The 15,110-nt window shown below is 36.4% G+C and overlaps 1 protein-coding gene across 6 annotated transcripts in view; it reads left to right on the forward strand.

The window, feature by feature from the left end:
* The window catches only part of TAX1BP1 (Tax1 binding protein 1), a 65,783-nt gene that overhangs the window by 12,351 nt on the left and 38,322 nt on the right, over window positions 1-15,110 (forward strand). For all 6 annotated transcript variants that reach the window (XM_056335414.1, XM_056335420.1, XM_056335418.1 and 3 more), the window contains 3 exons: window positions 5,980-6,082; window positions 10,408-10,595; window positions 12,158-12,316. In XM_056335414.1, coding sequence (XP_056191389.1) covers window positions 5,980-6,082; window positions 10,408-10,595; window positions 12,158-12,316 — 450 coding nt within the window. The remainder of the gene's footprint in view (window positions 1-5,979; window positions 6,083-10,407; window positions 10,596-12,157; window positions 12,317-15,110) is intronic.

Raw genomic sequence — 15,110 nt, forward strand, 5'->3', positions numbered from 1 at the left:
ACTCATCCTGGCTCACAGGAAGTTTCCCAGTATGTCCCATTGAAAGTTCTCATTTATTTTAAGATTTCTGATGGTAAGAAAGTACTAATGTGCATTTGTTTCAGCTTTAGCACGTTGATTGGAACTTGGGTTTATGTTAGTAGTTGACAATACTTTGTTTGCTGTGTTGTGTGTTCCCCCCTTTTCCCCCCACCCCCAACTGGAGTTCCGACTGAGGTTTTTGTACAACAGCAAAGTCTAGCGATTTTGATCGAGATACTGTTTCAGTTGAATTGCTTTCACTTTGAAAGTCTTACTCTAGATTTTGAGTACTTTTTTTGTTGTTGTTGTTGTATTCTCTTCTAGTCAGCAGTATAAATTTAAAATGAAAAAGCATATTATGTAAGTATTTGTTTCTGGGTTGTTTGTATACCATTTTAGTTGGCATTCTAATTAAGTGTTGTGTGTGGTGTGGTTTTTTTTTTTTTAATTTGGTTTCACATTTTAGTACATCAGAATACACTCTTCGTTGCAAAATAGGCCTGTAACTTCACGTGAGGCCTAAACAGGAATTAATTGTGAATTTCCACATCTTTCTTCTCACATCCAGGTTTTTAACAGCTTTTAAGTTCTAATTATTAATGAAAATAAATATGCTTGCAGCTGGAGTAATTAGATCATAAATTTTTACAACTTGGTCAGTAAATGAAAGAAACAGAAGATGAAACAATGCAATTGAAGGCTTGATTTCAACTATATTTTATAATGGCTGTAATTTCAGTTGACTTATTTTTCATTGTTATTGAAGTTCAAATACAGAAATGAAATTTGCAAATCTTTCTTAGAAGCGTTTGTGTGTTTTCTGTAATGTTCTCATGAATACACATGGTCATTGTTAGTCATCAGCTGATTTGGTAGTTGCAATGGTCAAACTCCTGTTCTTAAAGGTTTGAAGATTTTTTTCTGATAAAAAAAGACTGAACTTTGACTGCTTTTGTTTTCTGACGTGTTATGCCAGTTCTGTTGTTTTTCCATTTTCTTACTTTTTTGAATAGAAATAATACTGCAAGATGCCAGTAAATTACATACTTAACCACTTACTTCCATTTTCTACTTTGGTATAAAATTGTTAGGGTTTTGTTTTGGCTTTTTTGTTTAACTTTGAGGCAGGTAGAGTTTGAATGATGTGGAAAAGGAATGACTAAAGACTAATAGACACAAATTTGTGATAAAAGTTCTATGGAGCATTTAAATAGTATTTAAATAGCATCTTCATTTACTTTTTAACACGCGTTCATGTTCTAGTAGAGTACTAGAGAGAGTCTGGGCACAAACTAAAGAAGCCGCTCTGCTACTTTCTATTTTCATGCTGAGGCCCTCTGAAATATTTGAGAATTCCTCTGCTTCTACTTGTTAATTTCCAGTTCTAACATAAAGTCTGTGTTTGAAACTTTTCTTCTGCTCTGTTGCTATTCTGGGATTGTCATGGTAACTCTTACATAGAGAAGCTTGGAGATACGAATAATCTAAACAGATTATAGGATTCATTTAGATACTTCGTGCCCCCCCCCCCCCCCCCCCCCCCCCAGTAGATTTTGTGTCCTTGGTGTTTCAGTGTAAGCATAGTAGGGTCAAAGGAGCTACCTCATCCCAAGAACTGGAGCATCAGCTGCAAAAGCTTTTGCGAGGGGGCAAGTTAACCTTTATCTGCTTCTTGAATGTTGTTCTATGGAGAAAATATTTCTGAAAAGGAAATACTAGGATTAATTTATCTGCTTTTAACTTAACAAAGCTTACCTTAAAATTTTCAAATTATGAGATTAAAGAATATTCTGGCCAGGGAACTCTTTTTAGTCTGTGCTCAGGTATCACTATGTCAAATTCTATAGCTTTCACAGGAAGTGGCATTTCAGTAACTGTAAAGTTTCTTAAAACTACATATGCAATAAGTAAATAAATTATTTTTTTTAAAACATTCTCAGTTTTTCTCCATTGTACACTACTGATCGATACTATTTACCCCATGCTAACTGTAGTTGACAACACCTACCTGTCGAATCGTCCGATTTCCTGAATCCTGTGCTATTACCAGGCAGATGCACAAACTCTTATGTTTACAAGAAAAGCTTCAATTCGCCCTTTTTTAGTATGTCCTAAGCAGAATTGTAATTGTATGGGCCAGTTGCTGTAATTGTCTTTTTAATTAAAAATAATAATTACAAAGAAACAACAAAAAAGACAACAAAACCACCTTCATGGACATTTGCTTTAAGTAGCAATTTTTTTTCCTGTTGGTGCCGTCTAGATAAGGTCTTTACAACAAACAGGTCCTTGTGGGGAATCTGGACTCTTCTCTCCCTCTGGAGACTAACCTGGAAGATAGTCTGTATTAATTGTAATAAGTTTTGTTGCTTTGATCAGCAATCAGATAAATAGTTTAGGTTTTCTGATTCCTTTCACTTAAAATATTTTTTCCAAGCTAATATGCCTGATGATGAGGATGCTGTTCATTTTAGTTTCCACAGCTACAGTGTTTTGTTCTGTTTTTCTTGTAAAATCATTGTGGGGCTGTTGAAAAGTACTCCCATCTTCCTCTTCATCATTTTTTTGGTTGATTTCTTCTGTGCTTTTGCCACTAGTTTCAGTTTATCTTAAATTTTATTTACTTTCCCCTTAAGCAATCTTAACATTTCTTTATCTAGTTGTAACCCTATTTTTAGGCAGCTATTGTTTTTCCTTCTAGGCTGAAAGAAACAGCTTTGTCAGAGGTCACATTTAGGTTATTGCTGAGTCACCCAATGTGTTTTTATAGTCTTGTATCTGATCGTATAATCTGTTGCCATAGAGTGTTTCTGAACCACTGTGTACTTCATACTAGACTTGTAAAAGACAATATTGTCAAAAGATATAAAGGTTTGATTAAAAAAAAAATTAAAGATCTAGATACTGGACCTAAAACATCCTTTACTTAATTTTGCCTTTGTTTTCTTCTTGGCGTGTCATTACTTTGGTTTTGCTCCTTGTTTCTTTCATCTAAGAAACAATCCTATGGCAGTTAATAATAGTGATTGCTCAGTAGGAAGGATGTTGAATAATGTTACCAAGTTAACTTGCTTTACTGCAGAATAGACAAACTTCCCCTTTTAAAATATATGCAGCTGTAAGGAAGATGAGATTTGTTAATACTTCCTTCTCTGCACTGTCACATTTTGACATGTGCAACCTGTAGCAGGGAAGACCCTCATCTGCTGAAATCCTGCGCAGCGGAAAGAGCCGTTGTGTAGTCTGCACCTGCTGATACCTTGCGTGTGCCCATTTAGAAATAATTGGATTCTCGGGATTGTAAGAGTATAAGATGGGGAGCTTTGGTAGGGGAAGCAGATGGTGGGTGAAAGGAAATACCTGGAGAAAATACCCTGGGAAGTTCACCCCACATGTATCGCTCACTAGCTCTTGATGTGTCACACAGTTCTTTCTATCAGTATCCCACAGATTAGAGTCACACTTGGAAATACATCACCTGCTGAGAAACAGGCCAGGAGAGTTATTTGTTCTCAGCATAATTGCTCCTCTTGTTTTTATCAGTATGGCTAAAGGATTTTTAAGGTTATGTAAAGCTTATGTGGATTACTGGTACAGGTAAAGTACTCATAAAAATAACTTACGGTTTCAGAATAGATCATTTAATTTACAAATCAATGTGATACCTAAAAAAAAAAAAAAGCTACAATCTCGGAGAAAAATTTAATCAGAAGTTGAGCTGATCTCCCAGAGGGACCATTTTTGTTTTTATATTAACTTGATTTTGTTCCTTTTAAGTTTTCCAAAGTATTAATTATCAGAAGGAAGGATATTATTTCACTCAGGAAAATAACGTCAGAATCGGAGTGTGTGTGTGTTGTGTGCTTTTTTTTAAACAGAAATGAAAACTAGAGTAGGATGAAAATATTACTTCTGTATTTGTTCCTGACAGAATTCAGTTTCCCTTCTGAAGTTAAAAAGAAGAAGATGGAGACTTTTCATACATTGAGAACTACATTTGAAGCGATATCTGCTTTATTTAGGGCAACAAGTAATGGTATATGATTCCATTTTTTGAGGTAAAAGCAGGTTCAGCAAAAAAGATGTAATTAACATCAGACTTCGATTTGAAGACATGGCTAATGTGAAAATTTGCGAAATGTTTTTTCCCTGTGAATTTTTATTGAGGAAAAATTGCTTTCACCACCCTCCTTCAAGTTACTGGAAGAGCTTTTCTTGTTATTTCTGAGGTGCTTAACAGTGTGGGAATAACAACCCCAGGAAATCTCATTTCACTGACATCTGTAAAAGCTCCTTGATAGGAGACACAGAAATCTTCAAAATTTTGCCTGAGAATAGACTTAAGATGTAGTAGATGATTCCATTCTAGATGATGAGTCAGAAGCCTGAACTGCTTGTCTCTAATAAATGTTGCCTTAAAGAAGTGACTGTAGTTAGCAAAATGAAAATTGATTTTGCTGTTATTCATTGATGTTTTTAAAGAATATAAAGAAGGCCTGGTCATCTCAGACCAGGTCCTGTCCGTCCCCTCCAACATTAGCTTTCCCCACACTTTTAATACAAAATGAAGCATAGTGGGCATCTATGGAATAATATATTCACAATTTTTTTCTAATGCTAATTATTTATTTTTATACATGAAATGTGTAATGCCTGTATACATATATAATTGCTATTGAATGACATTCAGTTCTGCTCCTCTCTTTGCCTAAATTTCCATATTTTTTTTTTTCTTAAAGCTGACAACTCCTTAAAAATTTTCTTAATGCTTTTGAAACATACTATTGCAATGTATCCTTTATAAAGGAGGATTTGGTATGAGCTTAAAGTTCAGAAGTCGCATCTATTGAAGTAATAAAATTAATGATTGGTAACTTCATAATTCTTGGTGGGGTTTTTGTGTTGTGGTGTTTTTTTTTTTTCTTCTTCTACTTGAAATGCTGTCTTGCCTGATAAAAATTGGTAAACAATTTCTCTCCTTTCCTCTTTCTAACTCTTTCAAGACAGTATACTCGGTTACTGATAAATCATACTACACCTAGCTTTTGACAAGCTTTTCTATAATTTTTTTTAGTCAGTGGAATAAAGCAGGTTTCTTCTTCTCCTTTACTATTACACTATTATTAATATCCATTGCTTTACAGTAGTTGTTTTGGGTTTTAGGTTTAGGTGCATGTATTTCAAACTTGTTGGGATACGTTTCTCCAGAGGATAGCAGTTCTTACTGTACAGAACTGTACTGTTACAAAAAAATCTAAAAGCAGGTGTTTATTGAAGTTAGTGGGAAGACTGCTCCAACTTCAATAAGTTAGGGTTTCATGCATTTTTTTTTCCCTCCGTGCACCCATAGCATGTATGTATGGGAGCACTAGTACTCCAGTAAAATGCTGGTCTTTAGTATTGCAGAAATTGTCTAAAGTAGCCATGTCAGATTTGGCCTTTTTGGTAGAGAAGAGAGCTATTTTTAATTTCTTCATTTTTGTTTTCTGACAAACCTGTTGGGTTATGGACACAAAATAGTCAAGTGTTGACAGAAATTACAAAAATACTAATTCTGAATTTTATAGTGAGATTTTCTTGGTGTATTTTTAATATAGTAATGTATATCTTTATAGGAAAAAAAAATCACGAACCAAATAGTAGTTTAATGTATAGTGAAAACTGTCTGGTGCTTTAATTTATATAGACCCTTTTATTGCCTTAGACCCATTTATTGCCTTAGGTAACAACTTAATAAAATTCATGCTAAATCTTTTGACATGCTTGTTAAAATATTCCTGATTTGTAAACATTGTTAAGTATCTTTTTATTGCACGTTGAAGCAGAAATATGCATATTACAGTATGTTGTAAAGGCCAGACCATGATATCTTAACTGTGTATAACAAATTCTCCTGCTTAACGTTTTGGTGTTTTGGTTTTTTTTTTCTGTTTTTTGTTTTTTTTTCTTTTATTTTAGGTTGGTTGGAGTACTGCAAGAGATTATTACACATTTCTTTGGTCACCTATGCCAGAAAATTATGTGGAAGGATCAACTGTTAACTGTGTGCTGACTTTTCAAGGTGAATATAAAGCAGTGTCTACCTGTATTTTCCAGCCTAGCTTTTTAAATATTTATTTTTTCATTATGATGCTGAGGGTCGTATAACAGTTCTAGACTTTTACATACTGTAGTGTGTTTGCATGGCAAGGTTTTGGTAGTGGCAGGCCTACAGGGGTGGCTTTTGTGAGAAGATGCCGGAAGCTTCCCCTGTGTCCAATGGAGCCTATGGCAGCTGGCTTCAAGATGGACCCACCACCAGCCAGGGCTGAGCTAATTGGTGAGTGTTAGCACCTCTGTGATAGCGTATTAAGAAGGGAAACCTGCACCAGTGGGAGAGAGGAGTTAGAATATGTGAGAGCAACAACTCTGCAAACACCAAGGTCAGTGAAGAAGGAGGGAAAGGAGGTGCTCCAGGTACCAGAGCGGAGATTCCCCTGCAGCCTGTGATGAAGACCGTGGTGAGGCAGGCTGTCCCCCTCAGCCCATGGAGGTCCATGCTGGAGCAGATACCCACCTGCAGCCCATGGAGGACCCGAAACCAGAGCAGGTGGAAGCTGGAAGGAGGCTGTGTGACCTGTGGGAAGCACATGCTGAAGGAGGTTTGCTGGCAGGACTTGTGGACCTGTGGGGGACCCAAACTAGTCTGTTGCTGAAGGGCTGCACTCTGTGGAAGAGACCCACAGTGGGGCAGTGTGTGAAGAACTGTAGTCTGTGGGATGGACTCACATTGGAGGAGTTCATGCAGAACTCTCTCCCATGGGAGGGACCCCACACTGGAGCAGGGGAAGAGTGTGAGGAGGAAAGAGCTGCAGACATATGTGATGAATGGACTGTAACAGCCATTCCCTGTTGCCCTGTGCTGCTCAGGAGGAGGATGTAGAAATCGGGAATTAAGTCAAGCCCAGGAAGAAGGAAGGGGTGGGTGGAAGGTGTTTTTTCTGATTTGAATAGCAATAAATGAAACTAATTTTCCCCAAGTTGACTCTGCTTTGCCCGTGATGGTAATTGCTGAGTGGTCTCCCTTGTCTTGACCCATGAGCCTTTTGTTATATTATTCTCTCTCCTGTCTGGTCGAGGAGGGGAGTGATAGAGCAGTTTTGGTGGGCACCTAGTATTCAGCAATTGTCTGGCCACTACAACAGACGTAAATGGGAGGAGGATTTTCCACATTTCACTGTGTGAAGTCCAGTCTTATTTTTAGACGTCAACAAAATTGTGAGTAGTATATGACAATGTTTTTTACATAGTAATGGACAATATTAATGACTAATAGAAAGAACAGATTCACTGGAAACTATTAAAATACAGGAAGTGACTTTGTTTATTCATCAGCAGGGCTTTTAAATGTTGGAATCTCTTAATCCATTGTGTTTTTACATCGTCTTCAGTCTCCAAAGTTTAAACATCGTTCTCAATGTAAAGTGATCCTTGTCAAATAATAAATAACACAGATGATGGTTTGGTGAAGGTTCAGAGTAGTCAGAGTTGCAGAAGACCTTTTGACAATGAGGAATTGATGAAAACGATGAAAAGGACTGAGGTTTTTAAGAATAAAGAACAAAATGGGAAATGTTACGCTGCTGTACAAATCTATAGTTCAACTGCATTTTCAACACTGTGGAGATCAGATCATCTCAGTCTACTTTGCAATCTCAGATAAGATGTAGTAGAATGAATGAACGAAGTGTGACAAGAAAGATCAAAATCAAATAGTTTCCGTGTAAAGGTGTGGTGTTACCAAGATGAGGGCCACACTCTTCTCACTAAACATGAAAAGGGACAATAACCATGGATTGTGGCCTGGGAGGTTCTTTTTCTGCCAAGAGGGAGCAGTGCAGCACTTGAAAAGGCATCCCTGGTTTGGAGGATGGGAATTCCATACAGTTGCTTAGACACAGCCATAGTAGTGTCAGACTGGTGCTGACAACACTTTTGAGTGGGAAGCTGGACTAGGTGACCTTCAGAACTTACTTCTGCCAGGGAAAGGGAAATAATGAATAGTGGGTGATGGCACTAAAATCAGCTGCTCATGGTATGAGTGGATTGTCCATTGTTTGTATTTAAAGAAGCAAATGGAGCCCTCAATATAAGCTACCAAATTAAAGGTTCAAAACAGAGGTTGAGATGATACTTGTTCCGCACATTGACTGCGTTAAATGTGTTGCTGTAGGACATCACAAATCTCAAAAAATCAACACGCATTCAAAGTTGCATGTAAAAAGAGCACTTCCATTAAACTTGTTTAATGCTTATCTGCTTATTAACAGAATTTTATGTACCATTTTATGTTCTTTTTTACTTCCCAGAGTTGGCTTTAGTCTTTGTGTGTGTGTGTGTTTTAAAAGCTTAACGTTTATAGAAGAGATAACTGAAATCCTGAAATGACTACTACCTTGTTAGTTTTTTGTCTTGTCAAAGCTGTAAATAGTGGTAGCTTCGATAAGTTCACTGTGTTTTCTCTTTAACCAAGTAATTTTTTTCTGGTACTTTTGATGATCATATCCATGTGATCTGATCATTTTATAACCTTGAAATATATGAAAAGTATGTATGATCTGTAGGAACTGGAAGGAGGTCATTTCTTTTGCAGTTACCAAAATTCACTGAATGAATGAATTTGGGTTGGACTGAGACTAGAAGTGACCTAGAAACTTAGGACTCTACATGCCATTTTCAGTCCTTCGTCCTTAGAAGTTTTACCACACATGAAGACACTTAAGTAACTGCCTTATCTGTTATGTTCCATGCTGACAGTTTTCTACTTTTACAGGGTTGCCAGATTAGTCTCCATTCAGTCTCCCAGTTGTGTTTGGCAAGGTATTTTAGTGCTACTGAGATGACATCGGTAGAGCTTACAGGAGTTTAATTAACTGAGATAAATAGTAAACGTTGTGCAGCATGCTTCAAGTATTTTTTTTTTAAGATCAAGTGGGTGTGCTGGGAGAAAGTAATTAGGAATCTGTTCTTTCCAATACCTGTTTGATACAGGAAAAAAGACTGAGTAGTATTAAAATAAGTTTGTCTGAACCAGTATTAAAACTTGTTTGAGCTGCAAAGTAGATTGTTCTGAATTTGTTTCTGCACAGTGTCACCTTATTTAAGCACTGAATCAGGTAAACTGAACTGCAGTGCTATATAGGAAATAGTGGTCAAGTCTAAAAGCACAGAATCCTGAAGTTTTTAGATTAAGATTCTATTCCGAGCTACAGTTAATAAAGTGTAAGACTAATGGAAACATGAAGTGCTTGGTACAAGTGCTGTCCGTATAGTATGTGTAATGTTTTACCAGTTGTAGGAAGAGTCTTCCAGGAATCTGGAGTAAAAGTTGGTAAATAGAAATGAATGGTAAGTTAGAAGGGGAATTGTGGCGAAATATGAACAGAAATGAGTGATGTCACCTGCTGGGTTGAACATTAGGTGAGGATTTGTTGTGCTAGTATCATACTCAAGCTGGCTAGAGTATCTGATAATTAAGTGTTCTGAATAAAATCAATTGGTTTTCTTACCATTAAACTGGGTAAGGCATATGGCTTTTTGCATTTACTAATAAAGGCAAAAATCTCATGAGTTCTGGAAATTATTTTTTAACATCCACAAATATTACCATGTGAATCTAGGTGATGTAAGAGGCTTGATGTTGAAGCTTTACAATATTGCATAGCTACCAGAAAGATGACTTATTCTTACCTTGCAAAGTCTAGAAGAAATTTTTTGTTTAATTTTGAAAAATAAGTCCTTTGTTAAACTCCCCCCCTGCCCCTCCCCCGAAAGTTGCAGCTTGTTCATCCATTCAGAGCATTCCTGTGCTTTGGCATTTACAAATAGTAAAAGCAAACTGTGGTTACTTCACAAAAAACATGCAAAATATTGAACCTGATAAAGTTGCAGATATCTTTATCATTGCATGTTATTCTGTCTTTGTCTAGGTTTTTTTTGGTTATATAGGTATTCCAAGCTCAAAAAACTGCTAACTCTTTGCTGTTGTGAGTGTACAAGTTACATAATAACATGGTCCTGATCCAGCTTTAGGGCATCTGATTGCTAATGATTCTGTTTCATAAATACACAAACAGCAGCTATTACCTAATGTATGTAAGGTGGTATGTACAAATACCACGTATTACCTGACACTGTTTTGGCGTTTGTCTTAAAAACTGGGAAAAATGGTTGGGGGATGAAAGTTACTAAATAGGGTATTTCCTTTCTTCTGTTTTGGTGATTTATATGTGCCTTATGTTATAAGCATGACATTGGTAAGTCAAACATGAATTGGTAATCTGTTTCCACATAGAGGCTTGTATGCTTGTGTAAAATATTTCTTCAAATATGAATTTATTTTGATAGGGTATTATCTACCAAATGATGATGGAGAATTTTACCAGTTCTGTTATGTGACTCATAAAGGAGAAATCCGTGGAGCAAGCACACCTTTCCAGTTCCGTACCTCATCCCCTATTGAAGAATTGCTCACTATGGAAGATGAAGGCAACTCTGATATGTTAGTGGTGACCACCAAAGCTGGACTTCTTGAGGTTTGAATCAATGATTCTTAAAATATGACCTTTTATTTTTTAGTATATACATATATTTACAGGTATTGCAGAACAAACCAGGAGGAAAAAAGCTACATATATATGTGTAATATATATGTTTCTGGCTTGTTCTCCAGCATTTGGAGTTCAGAACATTTGCACGTTAAATGAGTAAAGATTTTAAACTGGTTACAGGTATGGTATAGCACTAAGCAGAGACTGAGAAGCCATAAGAGAGCAGATAGTTGGCCATTTCTCACAGCTGTACTCTCCAGCTAACTGGAGGAGGGGAAGATACCCTTCGTATGAAATGGCTTGTTGTATGGGAAGAAGTTATAGAACCCATATATTTTATTTGTGCACAAGTGAAGAGCCCTGGAAATTAAGCTGAATAATTGTAGGTGCTCAAGCATATTAGAATAGCTCTTGTTTTAAAGCAGTGTTCTGTGTTTTATGTTCTCTGCTAGATGGAGTGGTTAGACTTGTATGCTTACCTCCAGAGTCAAGATGTTTCCATTTGCTTGTTGGTATTTTGTGGGCTGAAAACTACTTAAATGCAAACAACAAAAAAACCCAAACCAACTTGATTGTATGAGTTGCTTACTAGAAAATTGCTCAGTAAGGTTTCCTTACCTTGTCGTCAGATGTTTTACCCTTTTATCAGCTGCGTCTAGGCACATACATGCATGTATTCAAATTCACAGTTTTCAAAATTTAGGGGTAAGAGACCTAGTACGGAGAAGCATCTGTGAGATGTTTACTTTTCAGATATGTACTCACAGTAATAAAAAAAATAATTTTTCAGACGTTTTTGATTATCTTGGTTCATAGAATGAGTTGGGTTGGAAGGGACCTTTAAAGATCATCTAGTCCAACTCCCTGCAATGAGCAGGGTCATCTTCAACTAGATCAGGTTGCTCAGAACCCCATCCAGCCTGACCTTGAATATTTCTAGGGATGGGGCATCTACTACATCTCTGGGCAACCTGTTCCAGTGTTTTAACACCCTCATTGTAAAAGATTTCTTCCTTATATCTAGTCTAAATCTACCCTCTTTTAGTTTAAAACCATTACCCCTTGTCCTAGTGCAACAGGCCCTACTAAAAAGTTTGTGCCTGTCTTATAAGCCCCCTTTCAGTATTGAAAGGCTGCTATTCGTGTGCCAGTCCTTACTTTTGGCTGTGCCTTCATTTTTTGGGTGAAATTCATCGAACATTGCTTTAGAGTATGTACATGTCTCTCCACTCTGCAGCCATTTTTTACCAAGCTCTCATAATCATCATTAGCTCCTCCGTAGTTGATGTCACTTAGGTACAGTAAAGGCACTTTACTTAAGGAGGGAAAATTTGAGTATGAATCAAGAAACTGCAAAGTGTGCTGTCTAATTCAGTTAAAGCAATGAAACTTCAGAAATTTGGTATAAGGGAAAAATCATAAAATAACGTACCTGAGGACACACATTTTGTGCTTCTGCAGAAACACTGGAGGAATTTGTTATCCACTTACTTGATAGGAACGAAGGGGAGGAAAATTACTAAAACCCCATGGTTTTGTTTTCACAGTTTAAAATTGAAAAAATAATAAAAGAAAAAGAAGAGTTATTAAAGGTAACTTCTGTTCTGGAAAAGGAAACAGCACAACTCAGAGATCAAGTTGAAAGACTGGAAAAAGAACTTAACCATGAAAAGCAGAGATGTGACCAACTGCAAACAGAGCAAAAGGTTAGTTCTTCAACTTATTAAAGCTGACTCATAATTTCTGTAGTCCTCCTTTTCCAAGAACCAGTTAAATTGTGTGAAAATCAGCTCTCAAACCCCCTCAGCAGTTAGACAGACATTTACACTAGAATAGGTCAGTTCCTATTAACCTCCTGCCACTGTTCCTTTTATGTCGTAAAATGGTTAAAATATTTAAGGCTTTTGGTATCAGGCTTGGTAAGATAATCAATGACAACTGTTACCAGATGTTTGACATTTAGCTGTGGAGTTCATAATGGAAAGTAGGTAATAGTTTAAAGTTTGCTTACATTAACTTAAAATGGAGGAAGGCTTTTCAAAAAACTCCCATTAAGGAATAACTACATAGAACACAGCGTATTGAAAATGGTAAAAAAAATTGTTATGGAAAGCAAAGATCAAGACTTAACAGAGAATACTACTGCCAGTGCATCCAAAATGTGAAAAGTAACTAGTTACCTCTCTAAAAGGCTTCACAAAGGTCTGAATTTTTTCGAAGGGAAAAGAAGCACAAACCTAAAAATCAATTTATAGTGTTAATTGATAGTGAAAATATAAATCTAATCTAAAACAAAGCAAGCTTATTTTGGAATCCTACATATGGCAGGGAGGAAATCTAATATTATAAAATAGGCACAAAAAAGTGGGACCTAATCTATTTTTAAGCTGCTGCTTTATAAAAAACTTTTAGGAGAAGATTAAAAACATGTGGGAGGGAGGTGGTGACATGGACAAATTTGAAGTAATGAAGCCTATATAATTTAGCTGTGGACAGCAGTTAATAGGCTATTTCTAAGTCCTAGTATGTATATGTCAACAGTTCTGTGTGATACACCTTTAATAGGAATTTGTTGAAGGAATCTGAAACTGTTGAAACTTTGTAGTTTCTTTTGAACAATTATAGTGAAATGGACTGGAATGTTGGGTAAGGAAAAATGAAAGGATAAGTTCTTGTTTAGAAAATTTTTCCTATAAAATACTGATTTTAATTTCAAGTACATGGGAGAACTAGTTTAAATCAATGAGATGAAAATTAAATACTTGGAAAGTATGCATTTCATGGATTTGCAGAATCATAAGCTTAGTGGATAAATCTGAATGAGCTACACAGCTACCTTTCATTGTCACGTGAGGTTCTAATTTTAAAAAAATGTTTAGAAGTAAACTGTTGGTTCTAATTCATGCTAGCTTTACAATGCTGTTCTAGAACAATTTGTTAAATGGGATTTTGATGGCTGTCCAGCAAGGTAATAAAATTCTGGAAGTTTTTCTCACAGTGAAGAAAACCGCCTAACACTGGAAGTGTGATGCTGAGCAGTGGAGCACTGATCTATCCTACTTGAGCTAAGAAGTAGCTTAGTTTGCCTGCAGATGATGGGTATATCACTTTCTGTACAGAGACTAAAGAAGGTCAAAACACTTAGTGAGCAAATTGTTCCTGCATGTCAAATGATATTCTGGGGTAATGGTTGTTGTGGCTTCCAGAGTCCTGTCCATGGCAAAGATCCATTCTCTGTTTTTTGGACTGATGGATGTTGTCCCATTTGACCCAGAGATTTCTTGGTCCTGCCTGGGGAAGATAGATGGCCTCCCAACTTGCAGGGCGTTAGGAGGGTTGTGTGTTTATGGTTGGACTCTACGATCTTAAGGGTCTTTTCCAACCTAAATGATTCTGTGATTCTGCAACATAGTTAAATTGTATAGGGTCAAAAAAGTCTTACTTTGGTGTGGGTTGTGTTTGGTTTTTTTTTTTTTCTAGTTTTGGCCTTGTATTTTGTTGACATGAAGATGCAGTGTCAAGAACTTCTCACTTGTATTTAGCAGGGCTATAAGTAGGTGTCTGATCTGAAGTTGGTACAGCTCTTCACATGTCTAGAATACTATAGAATTTTTCTAACTCACACAGTTATTTTTTGTCTCTTAAGTCTTTGACACTGTCTTATTTCGCATCTTTTATGTTCTAGTCTTTTTTTACGTATCTAAAAAACCCAAATGAATTAAAATCTCTCATTTGTTTATATACATCAGCACAATAGAGTATTACTATTGAGAATTAAACAAGCATCTACTAAATCAGGTGCAAGAAGTTAATTTTTCTTATAATTGGGAAGTTTAGTAAACAATACTTAATATATGGCACTCTCTAAACTTCCCAGTCTTGCTCTCCTTGCCTCTCTACCCAATACATGAAATACAGCAGTGGGTCAAGGGATTACATGATTTATCTTTGCTGGGAATGCATACAGTGCAATAATGGATTGATTTATCCTGAGCAACAGTTATGCAGCACTCAGTTGGTTTACAGTACCTAGGTTTTATTTTCCTTGTGGTTTGTTTACAGAAACAACAAACAAACCAACCTCAAACAAAACAGTACCCTCCCACACTCCCCGCTGCCCAACAACTACAAAAACAAACCCTCCAACCCCCCCCAGCTAATCTAGTCAGCTTCATGTGATGTGAATGATTATTGGCAATAAACCTAAACAATGTGTTATGTAAGATTACAAGGGATAACCTTGAAATATTAAGTAGTCAAAATACATTTGTATTTTATTTAACAGCAGAATCTTCACTTTAGTATGAGCTCGGTTGTTTTGGTTTGGCTTGTTGGGTTTTTTTAAGTTACAGAATGGTTATTTTAACTAAGTAATTTTGAGGGATTTTTATTTTCTTTTATTCCTAGTGCTCTTTTGTCATGTGCAGGTGGATTTTTGTTATGCTCTAAACTTCTGATACGTGAATAGATAAAAAGTGGTGTTGATGAATTTAAAATTTG

Source organism: Falco biarmicus, chromosome 4 (assembly GCF_023638135.1).
Source record: "Falco biarmicus isolate bFalBia1 chromosome 4, bFalBia1.pri, whole genome shotgun sequence".
Lineage (NCBI taxonomy): Eukaryota > Metazoa > Chordata > Aves > Falconiformes > Falconidae > Falco > Falco biarmicus.